Raw genomic sequence first — 27,172 nt, 5'->3', positions numbered from 1 at the left:
AAGCAGTAGGTGGAACAAAGAGAGTCTGGCCCGGGGCTCCCCCGACGGACAGCATTCCCAGTGCTCAGCAGACACAGAAGCAGGCGCAGAGTGCTAACTAACTATGCAGCTGCAGAGTTTCTTCTCAGCTTTGCGAAAACGCAGATTTAAAGGTGGTAATTTGCAAATCTTTCTGTGTCATTTGGCATTCCGGGTATACTTCTGTAAGAAAAGCCATAGAAAAAGTAAAACTTATAAAGCCAGTCAGTGTTGTGGTGGTTTTTCTCATGCCAAAGAATTCTTAGAAGCCATTACTTTTAGTGGATGGGTGTGGCAGAGCTTAAGGGCCAAAATTGCCTCTTGCAAACTGATGACGAATCAGAAATTTTCATCAAGAATTCCTTTGAAACTAGAATTCCTATCAAGAACTTATTTGGTATTCAAGTTCTGGTTTCACGCAAGAGGGAAATTTTGCTTTTCATCAGCTTCTAAGAAGCGCAACTGTTACGGCACATGGTGCAGACTCACATGTCACTGGTGAAGCCAGTACAAAAAGCAACTGCTAAATTTGAGGTTACAAAAATCACATCAATAATTTAGTGTTCTGACTTTTTAAAAGGAAAAAAAACCCCAATATTCGAGATTTAAACATATAAATTAGCTGTGGAAATAAAGTTCATTATATCACCTCATCTGGTCTTGTTTTATTTCATTAACTGGTTCTTAAAAACCTTTGTGAGCCGAGTTGCAGCTGAAGAGGTTGGAGACCATTTTTCCTTGGGCCCTTGCCGCGCTCCTGAGTGGTGGTAGGAGTAAGAACCAGGACTTGACACAGCTGTAAAAACAGACAGCCCTTTGGCCTCAGCACTTTCTCTTGCTGCAGGCAGATTTCAGATGTAAATTTCACCCAGCCTCTCCTGCTAATGAAGTAAGTGTCTTTTGCTGGGCTTGCACCAGGTGTGTCCAGTCTTGGGGCTAACTGGGAGCTTTACTTCATTTTTCCATTTGTGACATTTCAACCAAACTTCAAAAACAAACACGAATTAGCTCAAGGCAGTGGCTCAGAGTGTTAATGGTAACCGTAGGCTGGCGAAACGGCTTCCTGTCAGGTCTGCTCTGCCAGACATCTCCACCTTGCGGCTCACAATGGGCAGGTTTGAGCTTTCCAAGCCAAGGGGGAAGGGGTGGGGACGGGTAATAGTTAAAGGACTTACAATTTCTTCTCATCGGTGGTTCCTTACAGCCAGGTCGCCTCAGTAAGACTTCAGATAGATGACTTCTTGCCAGGGGTAATTCCAGAATAAGAGTAAATCTCCTGTCGCTTTCGGGCCCCCTATCCTGTAGCAGAGCTGCTTGATGGGGTAGCACAGAGAGGGAAGAGTTGGTAGCGAACCCTGGCACAAAGTGGTCTCTTCGAACCTTCGGATTTGCCAGATTTGGATATTAACATAGGCTTTAGATTTTCTGAAAATCTCCTGCCAATCTTCCAAGTTTCAAATAGCCCATCTCCCATGTTCTTCCTCCCCATAAAGATTCGCCTTGCCTATCAGACCTGCTGTTCTGCATGCTCCTCCCTGGTCACACTCTGTGATCTATGCTAATGCCTAACTCACTTCCCACAGTGCCTCTCGCACCTTAAGCACATGCAGCTTCTAGCACGACGCCTGGCACTGACTAAGCACTCTCTGAGATTCACACACCCACCCTGCCAGCTAAGCCAGGTGCCTCGCTGTCCCTGTCTTGTGTCTTTTCCTCAGTCAGGGTGTACATCTAGATGGCCCTCACTTCCTCCCCAGTACCTGAGCCAGATTGAGACCAATCCAGTTCTCCCTCCCCACAAGTGCAGTAATGACTTGAATAGCCTACTTTGTCAGACTCGGCAGCGGGCACACACTGCTGAGCCATCCTACCGGCCCCCTACCTTCAACTTGTATGTTTCTATTCCCTGGGCTTTTCTGTTCCTACTGGAGTTGATTGTTTTTGTTTTTGTTTTTTTAAACCTGAGCTTATAATAGGGTATTTTATGTTTCAAAGGTGGGATTTGGACATTAACAAAGACTTTAGAGTTTCTGAAAAATCTCCTTCCAGTCTTCCAAGTTTCAAATAGCCCCTTCTCCCTGTGTTCTTCCTCCCCATAAAGATTTCTGAAGAGGGCCAGGGGACAGAGCTCAGTGGTAGAATGCTTACCTAGCATTCATGGGAACTTGAGTGTAATCCCTAGCACTTAAAATAAAGGGGAAAATCTTAAATTCCTGTTTACTGTGCTGTGCTTTGCATCCCAAGGTCAGGATTAAAACTCAGTGTCAAAGGCGTCAAGATATAGGAACTGCTTTAAAGATGGATTTTATGATCATGAGTATAAATGGTGTGTGCAAATAAAGAACCCTTTGAGCTGGATGCCACGGAAATAGATTAGCTCCCTGGAAGGTTTTTAAGTGACCTAAGCTATTGGAATTGGACACTCAGTTATTAGAATAAATATTGGAAGAAAGAGAAATTTTTAGATCTTAAAAGTGTGTGTGTGTGTGTGTGTGTGTGTGTGTGTGTGTGTGTGTGCCCCAGGTGTGTCCACAGAGGCCAGAAGAAAGTGTTAGATCCCCAGAAGCTACAGTAACAGGTGGCTGTGAGCCCTGATGGTGCCGGGAACCTAACTCAGGTCCTTTGGAATAGCTGAGCCCCCTCTCTAGCCCCAAAGCTAAATCCTTAGAAGGCAACATACTTTTTCATTGGGGACTGGCTTATGAATTTGAGCTGAGTTCACAGAGGGGGTACCTACCCCTGGAGGTACACTCTTTGTCCATGTAAGTTTCTAAAAACCTCATAAGGGAGCATTCAAGCAAGTAATTAGTTTGCCAACCAATTTGGCACCTGTGCCCAGGACCCATAACATATCACTAGTCTGATGGCTCAATCACTTGTCCTTCTGAGTGGCTCTCTGGTTCACACCCCCTACCCCCAGCCTCCCACAATACTAGGGATCCAATCTAGTACCTTGAGCATGCTCAGGGAGTCTGTCATTGGTCTAGGGCCTCAGCCTTCCTTTTTGCTCTTTATTTTTAGAACAGGGTCTTACTAAGTTACCCAGGTTGGCCTTGAACTTCTACAGCTCAGTTAGTTAGACCTTGAACTTCGATCCTCATGCCTCAGCCTCTTGGGGAGCTTGTGCCACCAGGCTCTCCTGGATTCACTTCATTTTGCCAGAAGTCCTTGAGAGAAGATTGATAAGCCTTTCCTTGTTGAAAATGAATTGCAGCATGGAATTCCCAGTACACTTGGTCATTTATCTGTAGTGCCATTCCAACCTTCAGTTACAGACTGTGGTATTCCTGAGCTCTGAGTGGATAAAAAAATGAATTTGATCTTTTTGTTATTTTCAATTCATAGCAATAAGTTTCTTTCAAATTGCATTTCTTTAGTTGGATCCCCTACTTCATAGTATTTCTATAGAGGAACAGTGACCTCATTCTATTTTTCAGAGCCCTTGCTAGAGGCCAGCAAGAAGTTAGGTGGCTTAGCAAGTCAGGGTGCTTTGTGCCAAGGCAGACAATTGGAGTTCTAACCCCAGGGCCCACAAGGTGGATGAAGAAAAGCATCTCCCACAGTTGTTAGTGCTCCTACACTGACTGCTCCTAGCTCAGCTCTCCTTTCAAGGGACCAGGCTTCCCCTCCAGTCCTTGTTTCCTTTGCCTGGTTTCATTTGATGTCCCCTGTTCACAGTCATAACAGGGTGAGAGGTGAGTGCAGGGACGTGGGAGTGACAGATATAGCCAGCCAGAGTCATTTTCCAGCTCACCTTTCAGGGGCTGCCAATGCTTCTTCCAAATAAGTCTCACAGTCAGGAGTCAAAGGACAAACAGCCCCATGAGACATCCTTCCTGTCTCCCTTCTGATGTCACCATCGTTAGTTGAGCCTCCTAAGCTGAATTCTTAGTCATCCTTGAGTCCTGCCTCCTCTGCCTCTGCTCGCCTTGCTGGGTGCGTGCTTCACCTGTCTCCACTGGATTCTCAGTGGCCCCATTGCCTCACGTCGGGCCTGCATCATCTTGCTTTATTGCAAGTCACTTCTGAAGGAATTCTTGGCTATTCCCAATCCTGGCAGCCCCCTGCCATGTGAGGCCTTCTTCCTCAGTCTTCTTCCTGCATCTGATCATGACCCTCTCATGCCAGAGATCTGAGTGCTTTTACTACATAGGGCACAACATTGCAAGTGTGCATAGAACCTTTGGTAGGTTCATAAACCAACGTGGTCGTCGTCCTCCTCCTCCTCCTCTTCCTCCTCCTCCTCCTCCTCCTCCTTCTTTCTCTCTCTGTCTCTCTCCGTCTGTCTCTGTCTCTGTCTCTGTCTCTCTCTCTCTCTCTCTCCTCTCCCCTCCCCTCCACTCTCCCCTCCCCTCTCCCCCCCCCCTCCAGACTCTCACTATGTAGCCTAGGCTGTCTTGAACTTGCTATGTAGACCAGGCCAGCTTAACTCATGGAGATTCTCCTGCCTCTGCTTCTGACTGCTATCTTTTTTTTTTCTTTTTTAAATAAGACATTGAATATTTCTAAAATATTAAAATCTTTTAATATTTTATTTGCAGTTTTTAAAAATGAAAATACGATTACATCATTTCCCCCTCCTAGACCCTCTAGAATGTTTTGATATCTGCAGTTTATCAAATATTTTAACAAAAAAAATAGGGGGGCAGGTGTTTAAACCTAAAATGTTAACTATAGGTGCTGGGGATTTGAACTCGGGTCCTTTTGCTTGAATGTCAAGCTTTTTACTGACTGAGCCATCTCCTGGCCTCTGTACAGATTTTTTAAAAATTAGATTTAGGGGGCTGGAGCGCTGGTTCAGCAGTTGAGATCGCTGGCTGCTCCGTCAGAGGTCTTGAGTTCAGTTCCCAGCAACTGCATGGTGGCTCACAACCATCTGTAGCAGGGTCCCTTGCACTCTTCTGATGTGTCTGAAGACAGCTGCAGGGTATTCATATAAATAAAAATAAATAAGTCTTTTAAAAAAGAAAAAATTAGATTTAAAAATTTTTATTTAGCATGTATTTTACCTGTGCGTATGGCCGTACACCATATGTGTGCCTGAGTAGGCCAGAAGACCTGGACTTGGAGTTGCAGATGGTGGTGAGCCTTTGTGTGGTGTTGGGAATTGAACCCAGGTCCTCTGCAAGAGCAGCCAGTGGTCTTAATCTGCTAAGCCATCTCTCTAGCGCCCTCTGTAATAAATTTTTGAGCCATAATTGATTTATACAATTGATTTAACTCAAATTACATAAACTAAGGATCCTGGTGTCCCTGGTGTTCTGGGCAGCAGGGTGTCCCGGTCCTCAGTGCACACTCTTGTTCGGGGAGCATAGGTACTGGGTCGTATCATTATCTTCTGACTGACTCTTCTCTGATCAGTCCTGGGTTTGCTTTCTGGGGCTCATCTCCCTAATGCCCTCATCACAACAAAAGGCTCATTATTCTCTCCCCGCCCTGCCTCATGGCTTTCTGTGGTTATGCTTCCAATCTGCTTTATAAGGAAAATGAGCCTCAGACTGTTAGCCTGGGGAGGGAAGGCCTGGGAGGTTTTTTTTAACTTTGATTTTTCAATCCACGAAGATTGTGCACATTGCTGTTTAAATACCACTGACGAGGATCAGGCCCTTCCCAGCTCTGTGTCAAGGAAACGAAGGTTCAACATTCAGGGTCTTACCCTGGATCATACAACTAGCATGGGGACCACGGCTGTGACGTTCCTGTGCCCACTGTTCCCATAGCATCCCTGAGATGTCTTGTAACCAAACACCAAGAGGGTGGCTGTCCTCAAATCTGGAAATGCCTGAATCCCGGTTGATGAGGAATGTCGAATCCCGTAGGCAGGGCGTTCCTACCCAGAACTACCAGAGGTTGAGGGAGAAGAGACAGGTGCGCGTGGCCCAGCTCCTCGAGCTGTGCCTTTGTTGTCTCCCAGCAGTTAGAGCTCGATGTCTCCACGTCGTGGGAATTTGCCTCAGTTGATCTTACAATTATTTTTCAGAGACTTCTCGGTTATGTTTTTTTAAGAGGAACAGAACAGGAAGGCTGAACACGGGCTCGAGAGGCTGGGCCAGGAGACCAACAAAGGCAGTATTATGCTGCCCATGGCAAAGCCAATAAATGAATTCAGGAGACACCTAGATGTGTTTCTAGAGGAGGGCACGAGGGGGAGGGGTCTGGTGGAGAGGCAGAAAGGCGGGATTGAGATAAATTAAAATGGGGCCAGCTTGCCGGATAAGAGGACCACCTCCCCCTGTTCCCAACTGTGTGTGAGATTTCTTGTCCTGCGCAGTCGAAAAGTTAAAAACCAGTCTGTACCACATACCTCATGCTCACCCCTTCAGACCCTGCCTCAGGAAAAGAAGATTGTCCCAAGGCCTGTGTTTGGATGCTACACACCCACCAGATGTTGCTGGGAATCTTAAACTCTGACCTAAAAAGGAGTCGTGAGCTGACTGGTCGGGAGTCCCAGATTTTTGTTCGCATACCTGAAGCCTCGGCATCACTTGGGGATTTGCTAAGCATCAGCTGGATGGGAAACTATGAGAGTGTCCTCCGTGGGACCTTCAGATGCTTGAACACTTGGTCCCTGGTTGGTGGCACTTTTTGGGTAGGTTTAGGAGGTGTGGCCTTGTTGGAGGAAGCCTCTTGCCCTCCTAGGTTTGCTCCCTCTGCTTCCTCTTTGCAGTTCAGGATGTGAGCCCTCAGCTTGTTTGTTACTCCAGCCTATGACTGCCTCCTGCCACCACCACCCCCCCCCCATCATGGACTCTCTTCCTCTGGAACCATAAGCCCAAATCCTATACTTATCGCTGTTTTATCACAATAATAAAAAAGCAACATAAGACAAGATTTTAAAACAAACCCGTCTGTTTCAGAACCACTGTTCCTAGTCTGACCCTATCTTTTACCTAACGGAGAGACAGAGAGATAAGTACAACCAGAAACTGACTGGGGAACCCAGGCTGTCTGGGCGTCAGTTCTCAGTGCTCTCCTTGCTTGCTGGGATAGGGTGTGGGCATGCACGAATGGGTTGGGTGCAATGGTGACAGCTACATTCACTCACTGCTTTCTCTTTACTGTGTACTTTACGAGAACTGTGGCTTTTACTATCTTATAACTGTCTATCTGTGAGACTGCACTCTACTCTCACATTACAGATGAGGAAACCAGAGACCAGGGAGACCAGTATATTCGTTTCCAGTAGCAGTTATAGCTTTTACTATCACACACTTGGTAGCCTGAAACGACAGAAATGTATCCTCCCATAGTCCTAGACTCTAGGACCTAGAGGCCAAAAAAAGAATTAATTTCTCTGGATGCAGGTGTCCTCTGGTGACTCTAGGGAAGAGTCTACTCCTTACCCTGCTAGCCTCTGGTGGCTGCCAGCATACCTAGACTTCTGGCTGCGTCTCCTCTCCTCTCTGATTCAATCTCCCTCAGCCTCTCTTTTAGGATGTATGGGATGCACTTAGGGCCCTTCCGGATTGATTTCCATATCTTAAAAGTCTTGATCATGTCTATACATTTATCTGTTTTCATATGAAGGCCATTTCCAGGAGTAAGGATGCAGGCGTCTTCCAGAAGACTTTTTCATGTAGCATAACTGTGGGCTCTTCCTGTGCCCTGGTTCCCAAATAACGTCTGGGAGGCTTATTCATTTAATAAATGGCGAGACCATAAGTTAGATTGGTTTTCCAACTAGCTTGTAACTTATATTAACTCATTTATACTATTCTATGTCTGCCATAGGGCTGGTCCCCTCTCCTCATTTTCATACGTCTGACTTCCTCTGAGTATGGGCAGGGAATCTTCCCGTGCTTGACTATCCCCCAGAGTTCTAATCTCTCTACTGGAACTCCCACCTTCTATTTCCTGCCTTTTTATAGGCCATCAGCTTTTGATTGACAGGGACAGTTCCACACAGTATAAAAGAGATCATCCCTTCAGTGTAGGTAGCTTAACCAAGTATGCACAGAAACCCCAAAACTTACCACACTCAGTCTCCAAGGTCCCCCTCAGCCTCCGAGGTGCTATCCACCCACCCCCACCTCCAACCCCACCCCCACCTCCACCCTCACCCTCACACCAGCCCTGCCCTGATCACTGTTCTGTCCTGCTGAATAAGGTCAGTGTTGAAAGCCCCAGTTTGAGTGTTGGCATCAAGACAACTGCTATCACTTAACTTCTTCCTCTGACTTCTAGAACTCCTGTCTCGTGGCACTGAAGCACTAGTCCTGAACATCTCGGTTCATTGCTCCTGGCTCCTCCCATTAGACTGTTAGTTCCCACAAGGAAAAATTCCATTTTCTCCTCAAACAAAAGTGGATACATAATTCTTCTTTCATTCAACATTTTAAATGTGTTTTGGGGCTGATGAAATGGCTCAGCCACTAAGCCTGATGACCTTAGGTTTGACCCCAGGAACATACATGGTGGAAGAGAACTGACTCTCACAAGTCACTCCCCCATCACCTCAGAAAGAAGCCCTGTGCTCATAACCCTCATTCCCTTCTCCATTTCCCTAGCCCTCTTGCCGTCTCTATGGGATTGCCTGTTCCTAACCTTTCATCTCAGAATCAGCAAAGTAATGTAATATGCAGCCTTGGGTGTTTGACTCTTTGAGGTCTGCTTGTGTTGTAGCTTGCTTTGCTACAGTATTTCTCTTTATGAATAGTCTGATCACATTGCATTATACCCTGGACAATTGGCTCAAGTTTTTGTCTGAACATGTTTCTATTCTCTTGGGATTCACTGGGTCAGTGGTGACTGTCTTCTAGCTTTAATGGGAAACAATGTTGTTATCTCAGGTGGTTCTAATTACTAGCATTATGTCCATAGTTTGTTTATAGATTATTTTTTGTTTTTAATTATGTGTCTGTGTGTATGTGCACTTGAGTGCAGTACCAAAAGAGGACAGAAGAGTGCGCCAGATCACCCCACCTCCACCCCCGGAGCTACAGATGGGTGTCAGCCGCTAAACCTGGGTTCTGAGACTCAAACTTGGGTCCTCTTCGAGAGCAGTATACACACATTTCTGACTTTTGAGCCACACAACCCTGGCTTGTTTGTCTTGAAATAACATTCTTACAATATGCAGTCTAATCACATTCCTCATCCTACCAGCAAATGAACTATTACTACCATTTCAGGCTAATGAAAGGGTGGTTTGGGGGTGGTGTAAAGAACGAAGTCTTAGGCAGCCTGGTCACTGTCTGGGTGCAGCTCGACGAAGCCAAGTCTCTGAGAAGCGAGTTAGAGACTCTTCACATACGTTTCCAGACTCAACATTCTGCAGCGAGAGAACTAAAAAGCTGGCCTTGTATTAAGTTCCAGAGCTGCTTGTATTCTTGCTTTTTTTCTAATAGAAGTAGTTCATCGGGCACAAAATTCTATCTGTCTGTTTATCTGTATCTGTCTGTCTAGCTAGCTAGCTATCTGTACATCTGTCTATTTTATCATGGCCTGCTAGCTTCCAGCTACTATGTTAAACACTAGAGATACAAGGATGACTAAGACTTCCTAGTCTAGCAGAGGGCAAACATAAACAAAATTATAATATTGAGAAATGCCAGTGTTTAAATGACTGAATGCCAGAGGAGAAGAGCTCAGGGCAGATGACATTTGAGATGGCTTTCTGGGTAAGTGTTACAGAGTGACGTGCAAGGGCAGGGACTTCCTTTGTGGGCCTTGTTCCTTTTCCCATGCTGGTGACAGCAGGTTCCCTGTAAGGTTCCACTTTGATCCTCTGTCCCTCTGCATGCCCGATCACTACAGATGTATTAGAGTCAGCAAAAGGCTAAATTTCGTCCTGAAAACTGGCCACACACAAACCCTCTTCCTTGTTTTGGGTTCTTTTGTTTGTCTCTTTCTGTAGCCCTGGCTGACCTAGAACTCTCTATGTAGACCAGGTTGGCCTCAGACTTAGAGCATTTTTAAGGCACTAGCCACCAGGCTTAATGACCTGAGCTCTATCCCAGGCCCCACATGGTGGAAGGAGAGAACCCACTCCTGTAAGCTCACCTCTGACCTCTACACATGCATGCACACCCTCAAAAAAATAAATGCTTTTTTTTTTTTTATACTTTAAGAAAGGGATATATGTGGAAGGCTTTGTTTTCGGCGGCGCCTTCCCAGCCCCCAGCCTTCAGGAGGGGTCATTGTGCAGCTCTTTCCACGTTCACTGTTCGCTTCACTTTTACTGGAGGGCAAAACTAGGGCAGAGAAATAATTTTTATTCACTTCTGAAAGGTTACAGTAATAAAGAAACTCTTGTTAACATCAGAGAACGTTGCAGCCAAGAGTTTTCACAGTCTGGCATTGTTTATTTTACATGTAATTTGGAACCTTCTGCACTCTTAAAATATTGGCACAAAAATGTTTTAACTCTTGCAGTACCTCACTGGAGGCTACAGCTGTGTGGTGTCTGAGGGGCAGTGGGCCCTGGAGAACCATTCACCCCTCTTCCTGCTGGCGGAGAAATGGAGAGTGTGTGTGTGTGTGTGTGTGTGTGTGTGTGTGTGTGTGTGTGTGTGTGTGTGTGTGTGTGTGTGTGTGTGTGTGTGTGTAAAAATACACATTTGCATTTACTCGAGGGTACAGTACCTGGAAGCCCTGCTTACAGGACCTTACTGGCTTCCTTCCTTAAACTGAGAACGCTGTGACAGTCGCTGTGACAGTCCAGCCTCCCTTGCGCTGTGACCCCAGTCAGCACCGAGCTTCCCTTATTTAGACGCTTTGGCAGGACTGGTCACTGGCCCCTTTCTCTCACACACGCTCTTTCTCGCCTCTTTGGCTTTTGTTTTAGTTAGAGGTATACTATGTAGGAGCCAGATGGTTTGCCGATGGCTTGCAGACCTTGTCACCTCCTTTATCCCTACAGCTGAGTGCAGGGTGCCTCGAAGGCACCATGATTTGCATCCGAGGCGAGAGCTAAGGCAGGAGAGCAGAGCATCCCCCTGTGCCCACTCTAGAGTCACTGGCCAGTTCTGAGCAGTTCAAAACCTCTGTCCTTGTAGACATCGTATATATTTTTAGGTTACGTTGAACCTCTTTTGGAAGTAGGTACAATCTAGATACTAATACTATAAAGTAAATAAATGAATCGTGTGTGTGGATGGCAACATGAATAATCCATCCTAAGATCACATAACCAGCTGCTGGTGTACATAGGGGCTGGTTCCACTAAAGGCTTTAGTTCCTATTCTGTTTGGTTGAGATCAGTATTTTAAAACAGTTACAGAAGGACATTTGTGGTTGAATTGAGGAAGAAGGTGCCAATCTGGGGGCTAGACACCTAGGCTTCCTTAGCTCAAGGTTCAACTTTGCTCTCACAATATGGGAGCCCTTCTCCTTCTTCCAACTGTCTCCCTGGCCTTTATTAGGGTTCAGGCAGTCCCCATGACTGACCTTGGTTTTCAGTAGTCTCTCTGGCCTGGGGTCTGTGGCCTGCCACTCTCTTCCCTCTAAGCCCAGCATTTTCTTTCTTGGTTTCCACAGTTTGCAAAATAGAGTATAGAGCTGTCAGGCAAGTTCTGGGTGCTGTTACTATGCAGTGCCCTTCTTCAGGGGTCCCAGACAGAGGCCCTTCCCCAGCAGGAGTCTGTGTGGGAGACCAGCTCCCAGCTCCCAAGGCAGTCACCCTGAAGCTCCTTGACTTGCACCCAGAAGGACCTGGGACCTAACTGTGTCACTGCCCCATTTGGCTTTAGGACCCTTGGCAAATCTCTTTACTTCTTCTTGCCTTCATCCCTTCTTCTGTTAGTCGCACGGTGTTGGGTGATTGAACAGTACAACTTAGTACAGGTTCAGTGCTTCAGGATTTGAGGCATTGGTGAGTGGGAACACTTGATGCTGTGTAAGGCCTTTCTTTTGAAAAGCATTTCACCTAAACATAAACTTAGGTGCCCTGCTGAGTCCAATGCTCTGGAGAATAGAGATCCTGTTTTTCATCCTTGTGAGGGATGGAGGTGGTGTTTTTGGTCTTTGTAACCCTCTACCAGGAGGCCTGAATCAGGCACAGCCGGCACTCAGCTCAGTCCCTTAGCATTGGTTGGGCCAACCATGGTGGGCACACATGCTTTAGTTTCTACATTTGTACTTAGGGAAAGCATAGGCCCTTATTTTGAGGCCTTTAAGGACAATTTAATATGAAATGTGTGGTGTTTGGAGCCCTTTGAAAGGGAGGGTCCTAGGGAAATTAATGGTGTTTTTGCTGTTCTTGGGGAAGCCCTTTGTGGTTCTCGGTGAATAAATTATTTGGAGTGAGTTTTCTAACACCTCCTACTCGGCTGGTCACTGTGGCTTTCTTTTTTTTAATAACTGTCTGCCGTAATGCCTTTTTTGCTCATGACTTATAAAGATATATAGTTTTGGTGTTGGACTTTTGACCCCTGCCTGCTCCAAGGAGAGACACTTCTATCAGAAAAATAAAAAGGGGTAAACTATCAGTTGTTCGTTTTCTGGGCCATGGGCTTGTGAATGGCTGGGGCAGGGGATAAAAGATGATTCCCCCTGAGAGTGGGTGGCTTTCCATGTGTGCCCACTCCTCTCCTGTTCAAGGCTCTCCTGTACCCTCTGCTAAGGTCCTATGGATTTCAGGCGAGCCGTTGTCTTTGGCATAGCTTTCTGCTTTCTCTTTTAGGGACAGGAGTTTTCTGTTGTCTTCCTCGCTTTAGGTCCCAAAGCGAGTGGTTTGCCAAAAGGAGCCTCTCTCTAGAGAAAGGAGGGCTGGCCTGGCTGTCTCACCCAGCTGGGTACATGTAGGGGCCTGTGGTGCATGTGAGGCTTTGGCGTCTCACACTTCTTCCCTCTCGGTTCCAGATGCCTGTCCCACTGTGAAGCATTCATTGGCCTGGGAGGACGGGTCAGTCAGTAAAGGGCTTGCCACACAAATTTCTAGCCCCAGCATCCACATAAAAAGCCAGAAACATCGTTAAGTCTCTGCAATCCTGATGGCAGGAAGGAAGAGGCAGAGGCTCTCTGAGGTCTGCTGGCTGCTGCTGTAGCCAATCAGTAAGCAAGAGACCCAACCCCCAACACAAGACGAGACAAGACAAGATGAGGCCAAACAACAAGGCAGACCTGAAAATAAGGTGGAGAGCATTTGGGAGACGCCTGGCACTGCCCTCTGGAAGAGCCAGGGCTCCCTGCTTGCTGCCACCCTACCAGGCTGCGTCCATTATTCATGTGACCTGACTGAGGATTCTCCCTTGCAGCCGGGCAAGCCTCTAACACCATCACTTGGGAGAGGGAGGATAGAGGGACAGGAATTCCAAGTCATTCTCCACTGTATATTGAAGTTCAGAACAGCCTGTTTATGAGACCCTGTCTCAACCCCCCCACACCAAGTTGTTTCGTTCATTTATTGAAGGAGCACCCTTGTTCATTCCTTACCATGTGCTAACCCCAAAATCCTGTTAGTTAAAAGTATTTCAGGGAAAAGTGACCTTACATGGCTTACAAGCTGTGTAATGCCAGGAAGATAAATGGATCTCTTCCTGGGTCCAGCTCCAAACTAAATAGAAAAACCAGAAAGATAGGAGCTCACCTGCTGTTCTGTTTTGCTTTTGCGGGAAGCTCCCTAGAGAAGCTGCCCTAGGGAAGGCAGAGCGTGAATGAAGGGAGGGTGGGGCCGAGGAGGGAGGGCAAGCCCTCCTCCCCAGGTGAGCAGGGAGGCTGAGTTTGAAACCTCCTTTCCAAGGCCTGTCACAGAGTGGTTGGCAGTGCTGTGGCTGAGTCAGACTGTGCTCCGATGCCGCCTCTAGCCATGTGGCCTAGGTCAAGGTGCACAATCCGTGTGCTTCAGTTTTCCACCCATGAGATGGGGAGAGCAATGGTAGCCAGCCTCTTGCCATAATGGTAGCATTGTCAGAGTCCAGTGAGGTACCCGTCACAGATGAGGCCCTTCAGGCAGTGCTGGGACGTGCAATTTCTTCATTGTCTTGAATACAGAACACCAAAAGGTTTCCCTACCAGACACAGCATTCTGGTCAGGCAAGGTATTCTTTTTCCTTTGGATAAAATACCGTTTAAAGAACACTTTTACTTAAAAAAAGGGGGGGGGGGCTGGAGAGATGGCTCAGAGGTTAAGAGCACTGGCTGCTCTTGCAGAGGACCTGGGTTCGATTCCCAGCACCCACATGGTGACTCACAGTTACAGTCACTCCTGTTCCAGAGAATCTGATAGCCTCTTCTGACCTCCCCGGGAGCCAGGCACACACTGGGTGAACAGACATACATGCAGGCAAAGCACTCATACAGTAAAGTAAGAAAGAGAGAGAACACGAAGACTCTTTAGGGAGCCACTCAGCTCCCAGGACCAGGGCAGCTCCATTTTAAGGACATCAAAGCATGATCCTCAGTCACTCCTCACGGGAGTGCTCTTCCACGCACACGTAGTCCAGTTCAGCCTTCCCAGGATACTTCTATGGGGTTCTATATGCTATCATCTGGGCGGCAAGTCTCTCGGAGCCCTAAACGAACACTGTACCGAAATTGAAGCAGCTAAAGGCAGGAACATCACCTGAGCCCAGGAAGGAGTTCTTGAACAGAACAGTGAGACCTGGTCACTCACAAACAAACTGGGCCGTGATAGTTGGACAGGTCACCTGGACTGACTAAGCTTTTGTTTCCTCACGTCTGCTTTGCGGAATGACCTCTTCCTCAGATTACCATTGGGTTGGTCACTTGGAAAAATTTAACTCCAAACAGTGAGCAGTAAAGACACCACAGTGGTGAGAGAGACACATCCTGTGGCAGATGGAAATGTCTGTCCTACTGTTTAGTCTGGGCCCAGGTGGAGTCACCAGTTAAATTGTGTCACTCTTCCTTGGGGAAAGCCCCACTTGTCTACCTGAAGAGGAAGGCAGCACTACCGGTCAGCACAGCTAGGGCTGATGACCTCAGCTTGGCCTCTCGCCCTCCGTGTTGTTTTGGCCCCAGCACCCATTACCTTGACTTTCTTAGCTAAGAGTGACCTGAGTCATTATCTGTTTTTACCTGCAGGATCCAGCTGGTGTATTTGATGTGGCTAATCGAGATAGGGAACAAACATCTTGTGGTTTTCCACTGTGCCCTGTCTGCCCATGTTTAATAAAAAAAAAAAAAAAATTCATTAAGAAAGCTAAGTTGTGCCTATAGCTTTCTGAACTCATAAATGCAGTCATGAGGCCCAGTCCCGAGTCAATTAGGAGTCTATGAACGTCTCTGGAAACCTAGGTGTGTCCACATCTTCTCACTGATAGTCTGAAGTCTGAAGGCCACAGGCAGGGTAGAGAGGACTAGATGACTGGCACCTATGGCCCTGTGGTGAGCACATTACCAAAAAGGAGGTTCAGGCCCCTAAAGCTGTACCCACATGCTGTGCCCCTACTCCCCTGGAGACGCCTGCTGGGCTCAAGCTAAATACACATTTTGCTCACATTACATCTTATCCAAGTAAGATTTTCCATTACCACAGCATAAAAGACATTAAGGGCACAGTGATTGCTAAAACCCTGCAGGACTAGTTGTCTACACGTAGTGCTGCCGGGTTGGAAAGTCATCGGTGTGGTTTGGTCTGGTGGCTGCCTTTCGTCTTTCTTCTCCCTTTGCTTTCCCTCAGTGGGGTCTGATTATGTGCAGATTATGGTCTCACCCTGTCCCTATCATAGCTTGATACTGTTGGTCCTGCATGATACAGCATAGGCCCTCCCACTTTGAGGCAGGGTCTCATGTAGCCCAAGCTGGCCTTGAACTCAGAGACTAACTCTGAATTTCAGATATTCCTTTCTCTGCCTCCCAAGTGCTCAGATTATGGGCATGGGCCACTTTACCCCACTGTACTTTTCTCCTCAGTTCTCCTTTTTTTCCTGTTTCAGCTTCCGTAGACTGAGTCCCCTATTCACTCTCGCCTGGACTGTTCCACAGCCCCTCAGTGATTTCAGGGTCATTTACAGGCAAGGTCAACTGCTTTTCTGCTTCTGTGCACCTTGAGGTTTGGTGCACACACACACACACACACACACACACACACACACACACACACACACACACACCACATGCATCATGGCACGCAAGAAAGTCAAAGACAACTTATGAAAGTCAGTTCTCTCTTTCCACTGTGAGGGTTCCTGGGCTTGGAGCAAGTGCTTTTACCCTCTGAGCCATCTTACCAGCCCCCCACTGTAAATTGTTGCTGTTGTTGTTACAGCTTTGAAAAGCATGCTGGGTGTGGTAGCACAGGCCTTTAAAATGCCAAGATGCAGAAGCAAGAGCTCGAGGCTAGCCTGGTCTATTTTGCCCTGAAAACACTATGCTTGTTTTCCTCTCTGTGGGTTGGGGAAGCCACCTTTTCTGTCTGAACAAACCTGTGTACATTCTGAAGTACGGTATGAATGGTGTCTCTTCTCTGAAGCCCTTGAGCCCCCAAGCCATTGCTGTAATTGATGTGGGTTTGAAGTGTGTCCAGTCTGCTTGCGTGCCGCCTGTGGGTCTACTCGCTGGGTCGCACTGTAATTCAGTATTAATCTCCACGGTGGCTGCACCAGGTTACATTCTTCTAGGACAGGCCCAGCTTACTTTCTCTTCTTCGTATTTTGGATTCTGGACATCCTTACAGGATGAGTGGAATTATCTTTTGCTTGTACTTCAGGTCATTGTCTTGCCCAAGTAATCAGGACCTTGATTACTGGGGGAGTAGTGATCCCCAGTAAAGTTTTCAGTTTCCAGATGTTGTATTTCCCAGCAGAACACCAAAAGCCTGACCAAGACACGTATGCACTGGTGCCTGCAGGCAGGGCACAAGCTCTTAGCCCGGAAGAATGAGCGAGCACTGCTGGGGAAGATTTGCGTTATTTCTCCTGTTGAAGAGCAGAGCTGAAAGGTGCCTTATAGCACCGTGGGGAGTAGCAGGCTAGTCTTCTGTGTGAGTGGCTGACTGTTGTGAGGGTTCTCCCCATTCAGAAACTCTGCTCGGGACCTCAGGTTTCTGTAGAGATCTCTTGTTGTTTCTCCAGCAAGTGCTAGTGACAGGGGAGATGCCTTTGAGACTTGTAGTGAAGACACTGGTTTGAGAGAGGCATGGGATTTCATAGCCTGTGTGAAGACAGACACTGGGTCTCTTCGTCTAGAATGGAGTTGTGTTTGCAGACCATGGGAATAACTGTAACTATCTTCTTGTGAGGACAGTGGGGGACCCTCCTCTGTAAGGACAGTGAGGGACACCTCCTCTATAAGGACAGTGGGGGACACCTCCTCTATAAGGACAGTGAGAGACACCTCCTCTATAAGGACAGTGGGAGACACCTCCTCTATAAGGACAGTGAGAGACACCTCCTCTATAAGGACAGTGGGGGGCACCTCCTCTATAAGGACAGTGGGAGACACCTCCTCTATAAGGACAGTGAGGGACACCTGCTCTATGAGGACAGTGGGGACACCTCTATGAGGACAGTGGGGGACACCTCCTCTATAAGGACAGTGAGGGACACCTGCTCTATAAGGACAGTGGGGGACACCTGCTCTGTAAGGTGAGGACATCTAGTTTTAATGCGGTGATGAATGATGGACCATGGACTGATAATAAGCAGCAGAGCGCCAACCTCTGTATCTAAGCAAATTCCCTGGGAGGTAACTAAGGCTCACAAGGTGGGAAGGGGAGCTCTAACTACAGGCCACAGGAATGAAAGGCTCCGTGTAACCTCAGGGTCCCCGAACTGCAGAGTTTTATCACTGTGGTTAGAAACAAGGATTTGACAGCAGTGATGGTGCAGATGCACACCTTTAATCCCAGCACTGGGGAGGCAGAGGCAGGGGGATCTCTGTGAATTCAGGGCCTGCCAGATCTGCAGAGCAAATTCCTGGACAGCCGGAGATACACAGAGAAACCCTGCCTATAAAAACACACAAAGCCTAGAGAGAGAGACGAATGAACCAGCGAGGGCTATGTGCCCATCTCCGAGGAGAGGCCAGGGTTTTAGGATCCGCAGTGTTTCAGTTTACTTTGAAAGCAAGTAGATCCTTGACCTCAGGAAGTGCAGAGAGAGGAGGAGAGAACGTCATTGTTAGGACTGGAAGAAATGAATCGTTGGGTCCTTTGAGTTTGATGAGGGAAGCATCCCAGCCAATCCACAAGGTAACTGAATGATTCTGCTGGTCACGTATTAGTAGGTGGCCTTGTCAGTTGTCAGCTTCAACTTTTGTAAATCTGTCGGTTCTACAGTGACGTCTCTCTGCTTTTTCTATAAAATTCACTGTTAAGTATAGTAAGCTAAATAATAACAACAACAACAACGACTTTACTATTATTTCATGTATGTGGGTATTTTGCCCGCATGTGTATGAATGCCTGTAGAGGCTGAAGGGGAGTGTCGGATCCCCTGGGATTGGACTTACACAGTTGGGAGCTGGGAATCCAGGGCAGGTCCTCTGAAAGAGCAGCCAGTGCTCTTAGCCACTGCGCCATCTCTCGGGCCTCTACTAGTACATTCTTAATCTTTATATGAAGTCCTTTTTACAAATGTGCCTGATTATGCTTATCTTGTCACATTTCTGGGTTTTGGGAGTGCGTTAGTTACTTTTGTGATGGCACCCAACAAAAAGCAATGTAGTAAAGAAAGTGGGCAAGGCCTGGCGGCCGGAGCCAGATGGCTGACGAGTGTGCGTCTGCCGTCAGGAAGGAGGGGTGACGGGCCACGGTGCTCAGCTTGCTTCGTCCACTTCATTCAGTGCTGGACTGCAGCCCATGGTAACACCCATGCACACACCATACAAGCATGCATGCATGCACCGTACATACATGCATGCCCAGGAAGGGTCTTCTCTCTTTAGTTTAACTCACCTAGAAACTCCTAGGTGACTACACGTCCAGGCAAGTGACAGTGACGATTGGCCACCTTTTGGTAAGGGGTTTGGGTTTATTTGGGGTTTTGTTTGTTTGTTTGTTTGTTTGTTTGTTTTTGTGGTGCTGGGTATTGAACCCAGGGCCCCAGTAAGCTACAGCCCTAGCCTGTGTTTTATTTGCAGCCAGTAAAGATGCTTAAACTGGCCCTGAACTCACTTGAATTTGTGAGCCTCCTGCCTCAGCTTCCTACATCACTCAGATTACAAGCCCACACCACTAGCCTCCTCACATTTCCGGCTTCCTATTTTATGATTGGAGATTTGCTCTAGACTCTGCTCTCTGCTTAGCCAAACCTTCCTTCTATCTGTTACTTGTTTATGTCGGCAAATGACTCTGCTTTGACCTTGTCAAATCTTATCTTGTCCTTGTGATAGTTTTTCTGCTGATTTTCAGTTGTTTCCATTTTATCCCTATTTCCAAAGTACAGACGTGAACAACTTTTTCATTTATCTGTGTGATTCTTCATGTCAGTGGGCTGGTTCAGCTACATGTGCCACGAGTGGACAAGCTCTAACTCCAAGGCATAAAGAAGGCCTAAACATGAACACAGTATCACATCACGTATGCATGTAATATGTAAATTTTTCTTCCCATCACAATCACCATCAATACAGATTTTAGAGGCCTCACAGTCACTTTTGAATTCTGCACTGCAGCGTCTCTGTTAAAGCCACGACTTTTCTAAGTCAGGTGTTAATACCCCTGTTCAGATTACGTCTGAAACTTGTCGAACAAGATAACAATCCAAAAGCTTCCAGAGTGTGTGTGTGTATTTGTGTGTTTTTTGTGTGTGTTTGTATTTGTGTGTATTGTGGTGTGTGTTTGTTGTGTGTGTCTGTGTGTTTGTGTGTTTGTGTGTGTTTTGTGTGTTTTGTGTGTGTGTGTGTGTGTGTGTGTGTCCTGACCTTGAGCATATTAAGCAGACATTCGGTTGCCTCACGATCTCATCAGCTGCTTTTCAGCATTATATCTGAATGCCTGTCAACTGGCTAAGTGATGGCGATTTCCAAGGACAGCCATCTTTTAGATTTGTTAGTTTGGTTTCAAGACGTAGTCCAGGCTAGCCCCAAACTCCTTTTGTAGACTAAAGCTGACCTCGAGCTTCTGATATGTCTGCCTCCCAAGTGCTGGGATTACAAGACATGTGCCACCAGGCCTGGCACCTCTTCTTGCTTGATTTGCTTTTCAACGAACCTAAGGAATGGCCTGTTACGCTATGTGACCATTCAAAATTAAGGTCGCTGGTTCTGCAGCTCTTACTGCCAACCATGTCCTTGCCCTTTGGTGCATCATCAGGCCAGTCAGCCTTTAAATCGAGATCTCAACCAGCAAAACTGGAATTTAAAAGAATGGAGCTAACATGATACCCTCTCAGAGTTCCTCAGGAAGATCAACTGAGCTAGCATAACGCTTAGCACACTCAGCTATCGAGGACAGCTACTTCTGTGACGGTTCCAGGCCTCACATCGGTGTTGGCCCCTGTAGGCTTAGGGAGAAAGTGTTTTGAAGGCTAGGTCGTTGACGATGAGAAGGAACCAGCGTCCCTTCTATTAATAAAGACAAGAAGGACTCCTGTTAATGTGGCTTGTGCCAGGGAAATGGCAGAGTTGATTCTGACCAAGGCCTAAATGAACATGGGGGTCACAAGGGAATGAGATTTAAGAAAAATGACCTAGAAAAGTCGTGAAGCCCTTCCAGGGCTCACAGAGGTTAAAGCACGATCTCCTTCAGGCTACACCACAGTCTAGTCCTCTGTTGAGCAGTCTCTAAACGTCCTTAAAGGCTACAGCGCTGAGGGGACGAGGGGACAGGCCGGAGATTGGCCTCAGATGAACTAGCATCTCTTTGAAGCCCATGTCCCTCCTTGAGAATGCTCCCCTTAATTAAATGTGTGCCTTGCGAGATCCCCTCTCATGCTCCCTGTTGGCCGTCTCATTCATTAATCTGCTGATTAGTAACCCCGAACACTTGTACCCCCTGTTTTTTGCATTCCCCTTTAATATACTGTGCCATTCCCCCGGGACATAAACTCCAGGACCCGTCCCTGGCCCGTTCGTGTTTGTTTTCTTTGCCCCTTGTGCCTGCCTCTGCTATAACATTTGTAGTATGTGTTAAGTAATCCTTAAGGTAACATTTTTATTATGTCATAAAAAGTGCATGGCAAATATATTATAACTCATGGACTTTGTTTAAAAATGAACGGATAATTTATTGAGTGTGTTACATGAGCCTTGCTCCCTCCCCCATCTCAGCAGAGACCTGCTGCTCATTTAGCCTAGCCTCCTATTGAGCGCTCCCGCCCTGTGACATGCTGCGAAAGCAGAGCCATGGTTGGCTAGAAGTGACATCATAGTTTATGTACTCAATAAAAATTTAATTAAGTCATTACAGGAATTGCAGTCATCATTTAACCCTCTGATTTCTTCTGTTTAGTTTATTATTAAACATTCAGTAATAGCAGCCATCGAATCCCGATGGCTTATAAAATATCTGCATGAATTTTAATAGCTTAAATAAATGGGAAAATATGAGTAACATATGAAGGGCTCCTTCCCATGTGGTGGCTCAGTATGTATGGGTTTTTATAAAAAGCAAAGCATTATGGACAGCAGAAGACGTGAACAAGCAAACAGCCCCATCCCATCTTCTGCTGGGGGAGCTGCACGTTCACAGGCAACATGCCCCATACGGGCGACCTGGCACTGGGGATGCGGGATCCTGCACAAAGTGAGGGAGCGGAGTTGGGTAGGGGGTTCAGCAGAGGGAAGCTCCGGCCACGAGGGCCCAGTGGGGTGAGTCCAGTAGCTCAGGAACAAGCTCCTTCATGTGCCGCAGGAGGCCCTGTGTTGCAGTGATGGAACTTCAGAAATGGACATTTTCATGTCTAATCCAGCCTGAGCGATGGGACCCGAGAGCCACTCTTAGCTGTGGCAGCTGGCCGTCTCTCGGCAGAGGTGGTGGGGAGTGCACAGGGAAAACACAAACCAAGCTTTATGGAATATTTGGGGGATCTTTGCAGAACAGCATCGTTTGCTCTGCTCTGGTAACTGGATGTATTACCCCGGATCTGCCTCTTTCCATCTTTGAGCTTCCCCACACTGACTCCTTTCCTCCCTCGGGGTCACCAGGCCAAGTGACCCCCGAAGGCCCTTCAGCGTCAAAGCTAGCATCATGCAGTCTGCACACTGACTGCCGACTGAGTAGGTTTGGTGAATATGTTCCTAGAAGTGGTGCCTTGCCCTAACTAACACTGTACACCCCTGACATGCTTTTCTGGCTCTGGTCGTCTTCCATAGTTAGGAGAACAACCAGCACATAAGTAAGAAGAACACAAGTGGGTATTCAGAGGACTGGGCGACATCACATCCTCCAATCAGAGCAGTGAGCTCCGACTCTGGTCTGTCCTGACTCTCTCACCGAAGCACATCAGATTAAGCAGTAGAAAGAGATGTAGTCATATTTATTTGTGGGATTACAGAAGCATGCAAGGTGTTCCTTCAGCTAAAACACAAAACAAAATAATTTGTGGCATAGGACAGGGCATGCTGTGAGTGGCCCTCGCTTTTGTTCGTGGTGCGGAATCCAAGGCTTCACATAATGCTGGGCAAGTACCCGGACCCGAGCTCAGCCCCAGCCCTGGGTGGCGACCTCGTAAGGACTCATTATCAGCATGTCCGACCTAGCCCCTGTGCTGGGCAGTGTGCGGTGCCAAATGATTCAGTCCTGCTTCCTGTGACCCAAGCTTGAGTGGTTCACAGTCTGGTGGGAGAGACAGGTCTATAAGCAACCCCAACCATAGTGTGTACCTAGGGGGAGAAACGCACACAGAACTCTGAGAGCACAGAGCAGCAGTGGTTTGTCTGGCCTGGCTTGAAGGCAGGTAGGAAAGGTCATGGCTTACACTCCCACCTACCACCAATCTCATATTTTCCAGCCACGAACTCCACAATTCTCTCTTTACTTTTGAAAATTGTCCATGACTGTAAGGCACTGGAGCTGGCTTCAGCTTTAGTTTTGTACTAACAAGCCAGGTCTTACTCAGAGCTCCTTGTGCTCCCAGAGTTCGATGCCGTTCACCAAGACTTCCAGGGTATGCTGTCAATGAATGAACGTAAACAAGTTCACATGCTCTTGAGAACAGTTCTTGTGTGCAGGGCATTTGAAAGGCAAAACAGCCTCAGAGATGTCCACCTGCTCAAGACCACATCCAAAAGATATACCAGGGCTATGACTTGAATCTGGGTTTTCTGAGTCTAAACCCAAATCCTTTTGCCTCTTCTGACCTCCAGAGACCAGTGTATGAACCCCAGGATAAAAATCACTTGGTCTTTGACTTAATAATTATGGCTTGAATGTAAAGTGGCCTCCTGTGGGCTCATGTGTTTGAATCCGGGTTTCTAGGTGATGAATGTTAGGAAGGCGTGGGACCTTTAGGAGGTGGGGCTACCTGGAGAAATTACATTGCAGGGGACTGGGTCCTCATGCTGGTCCAGGTTTTCTGCTTAGCCATTCACCAAGCTGTGAACCAGCAACCTGACTCCCCTGCCGAATGCCTACAGCCACATCTTCCATTGCTTGATGGACTGCGCCCTCTCAGAAATGTGAGCCAACACTAATCCTTCCTCCCTTAGGTGACTTCTTTCGGGTATTTTATCCCAGAGATGAAAAAGTGACTATTTCATGATCCAAAGTGAATTATCCTGGAAGCTCAGGGACCTATGGAGTAACAAGGAACACTGGCTTTGAATGGATAATGAGTCACGAGTCATGAGGGTCATGAGTATCAGGGCACATCATGTCCATTCCCCAGTCTCTCAGGCTGTCAGCCATTGGTGACCATAACACATCTATATCTGGGTCCTGGTAAGGACCGTTAAGCAGGACGCTTAGTCTCCACCTGAGGCTCTAAAGGATGCTTGGCAGTTCTTGAACCTGTCAAGCCAAGTAACACTTTGTAGCCCGAGTTGTGTAGTGATGAGCTTTCTCCTGTATCCCAAAGAGGAACAGCACATGGCCCCTGCCTCCAGTGGACCTGGAGTCCCAGTTTTAACCCTTGACATTTGGTGAACGGCCGCAGACTGCTGTGAGTGGCCCTGATGAACTCAGTTGGCATTTCATGAGTCTCACAGGAGTTCTGTTTCTACAACAATCCCTTCCTGGTAACAACAGCTCTCAGTGTCCCCTCCTCCTGCAGCCTCCGAGGCTCCTTCTTTCTCAGCACCTCGCAGATGTCCCCTCATCTTGCCTTTCACCATAAGCTCTTCTGAGCAGCCCTTGAGACATTCCCTACCATAGGGGGGCAGTGCTTCCACTATTCACTGTCTGGTGGCCCCCAAATATCCCATCCCTCACCTCTGCACACCTCATTTCCTCTCCTCAGTCTCTCCCTGTCCTGTCAGACTCCTTTCCCCAAGTCCACTTAAGGACTTTTTAAACTCTGTGAGAGAGAGAGAGAGAGAGAGAGAGAGAGAGAGAGAGAGAGAGAGAGAGAGAGAGAGAGTGTGTGTGTGTGTCTGTCTGTGTCTGTGTCTGTGTCTGTGTGTCTGTGTACATGAAGGACAGTGTCTGCAGAGGTCAGAGGTGTCAACCTCCCTAGAACAGGAGTTGCAGGTAGCTGTAAGGGTGCCGGGATCTGAACTTGGGTCTTCACTCTTGTCTGCAGGATAGCTCTTGCAGCCCTTCTCTCAGGGCCACTTAAATGCGTCCTTCTAATGGAGACTTTCTCAGGTCTCCAACATGGCCATTTACACTGAAATTCATTTGTCCTTCATTTGTGATTTGAGCCGTTGGGTAGTGGTAGCTTTGTTTCATTAAAAACTTTCAAGCCTGGTGTGGGAGTGCTACATGTTTAGTCCCAACACCTGGGAGGCAGAGGCAGGCAGATCTCTGTGAGTCCAGGCCAGCCTCATCTACAAAGTAAGTTCTGGGCAAGCCAGTGTTACATAGAGAGACCCTGTCTAAAAGTAAAATAAAATAAAAATTTTAATTGCCAGAGCTGGAGAGGTGACTCAGTGGTTAAGACCCAAATGGTGGCTCACACCTGCTGTGACTCCAGTTCCAGGGGATCCGATGCTCGGTTCTGCCCTCCACAGGCATACACACATACATGCAGACATGCACACCCACACACATGCACACCCACACACATACATGCACACATGCACACCCACACACATGGGTAGTAAGATAATAATTTAAATTATACTTATTTGTTCACATGTGTGTGCATGTGGAGATCAGAGAATAACTTACAGGTGTCACTTCTCTCCTTCCGTCGTGTGGGTCCTGGGGAGCAAACTCCAGTTGTCAGATTGGGTATCGAGCACCATTGCCTGCCAAGCCATCTCGATGGCCCTTCTGTTTGTTTTTGATGTGTGGTAAACTCATTATGACCTTGAACTTCTGATCCTCTGACCCCTGGGTGCTATGGACTCTTGGAGTGGGCTGCTGCCCTGAGAGTGGTCCTTAATGCCCGCTGTCCTATGCTAGGCCGTAAGCTCTTGTAATCAGACCGGGTGCTGATGCTGTGTGATCACCAGCACGAACTCACAACCAGACATGCAGTTGAGGGTCCACTCATTAAAATTTATGTAGCTTTGAATCAAAATCCGAAGGAAGCAGCAGTTTCATCGTGGGGAATCCCGACATCCAAGAGCAGGGGAAATGGACTGGCAGCCTAGACTGAGTTCCCTTCCGTGTTAGCCTATGACAGCTAAGCAGCACCGTGCTCCTCCTTACTTTCCTGTTTTTGTTTTTGTAGGTTAATTCCTACATCCTAAAGAAGAACATGGCCCTCATGACAAACAATTTCTATGCAGCAGTCTTGGGATACGACGAGGTAAGATCATTGGCCGAGTCTCAGGCTGTGTGTGTGGCCTCCCCAGCAAAGGCCCGTCAGCCTCCCTCCCTCCCACTCCTCCTCCTTCCATAGAAAGAATTTTAACTTATGTATACGTGTCTGTGCGAGTGTCTGCCACATGTGTAAGGCTGCATGTCAGTGCCTGTGGAATCAGGCCAGGGCAGGCCCCTGGAGCTGCAGTTGTGAGCCACACAGCATGGGTGCTAGGAACCAAAGAGGTACACAACCATACTGTGCCCCAACAAAGGCTGCGTGTGTGTGTGTGTGTGTGTGTGTGTGTGTGTGTGTGTGTGTATGAAGAGGCCAGAAGAGGCTACTGGATCCTCTGGAGCTGAAGTTTACATTTGTGAGTCACCAAGTGAGTCTCTTTAAGAGCAGCAAGTGGTGGTAGCCCCTGGGCCATCTCTCCAGCCTCGTGGAGCCTCTGAGGACATGTGAGGGAAGCTCTGGGGACCATATTCTCTACTCGCTGTTATTGCTTAGTATCTCTTTCTTCTCCTTCATCCAATGCTGGAGGAAATGCGCACTATATAGATCGGTCAACATTCTGTTAATTAGCATTGAGTGCCCGATGGGTGCTGGATGGCGCACAAAGGCGAATCAGATACTGCCACCGCCCCAGCTCCTCCCAGAGAGAGCAAGACACTCGTGTGTCAACACGGTCTGTGGGATGTGGGACTAAGGGTATGCTGTTTCAAGTTTCCTTTTAAAGCAGCACATAACTCATTGATGTGTGTGAACTTTTTGCCCACATGTGTGCCTCATGATGCCTGGTGCTCTGGAGGTCAGAAGGGCCAGTGGATCCCCTGAAAGTGGAGTTATGATGACTTTGAGCCATCCTGTGGAAGCTGGGGATTGAGTCTAGTTCCTCTGCAAAAGTGACAAACGCTGTGGACCTCTGAGCCATCCCCTCAACCCCCAGACGCTTATCTTATTTCTTTTTGTCCAGACAGGGTTTCTCTGCGTAGCCTTGTTATCCTGGAACTTGCTCTGTAGACCAGGCTGGCCTTGAACTCAGATCCACCTGCCTCTGCCTCTGCCTCCCAAGTGCTTAGTGTCATACAACACCACGCTTAGTTCCATTACCTCATCTTTAAAGTTCACAGAACTATGCATGTTCCTGCTTGAAGCTCGAAGACCCATTCTCTATCCAGCACCGAGGTGAAGTCACAGGGCGTTGATCTCCTTCAAGTGTTATCTGTGCATTCACAACAGTTCCTCGGCTTTATGCAAATGAGTTGTACCTACACGCTTTTCTTCACAGTACTTTATGCACAGAGCTGTGTGTGATCGAATCACAATCTCAAACGCTATCCCATTAAATGCTAATTTCCTACTTCCTCCTCCTCCTCCCCCTCCTCTTCCTCCTCCTCCTCCCCCTCCTCTTTCTCCTCTTCCTCCTCCTCCTCCTGTCAGCCTCTGGAAACCACCAT

At 47.5% G+C, this 27,172-nt stretch overlaps 1 protein-coding gene across 3 annotated transcripts in view; it reads left to right on the top strand.

Moving 5' to 3' along the window:
* LOC116902185 (ubiquinol-cytochrome-c reductase complex assembly factor 1) overlaps positions 1 to 27,172 on the top strand; it is an 89,794-nt gene that overhangs the window by 51,958 nt on the left and 10,664 nt on the right. For all 3 annotated transcript variants that reach the window (XM_032904548.1, XM_032904551.1, XM_032904550.1), the window contains one exon: positions 25,641 to 25,718. In XM_032904548.1, the coding sequence (XP_032760439.1) occupies positions 25,641 to 25,718 (78 nt within the window). The remainder of the gene's footprint in view (positions 1 to 25,640; positions 25,719 to 27,172) is intronic.

Source organism: Rattus rattus, chromosome 5 (genome assembly GCF_011064425.1).
Source record: "Rattus rattus isolate New Zealand chromosome 5, Rrattus_CSIRO_v1, whole genome shotgun sequence".
NCBI classification, from domain to species: Eukaryota; Metazoa; Chordata; class Mammalia; order Rodentia; family Muridae; genus Rattus; species Rattus rattus.
Note: the sequence above shows the minus strand (reverse complement) of the source record. Positions and strands in the feature narration are given on the sequence as shown.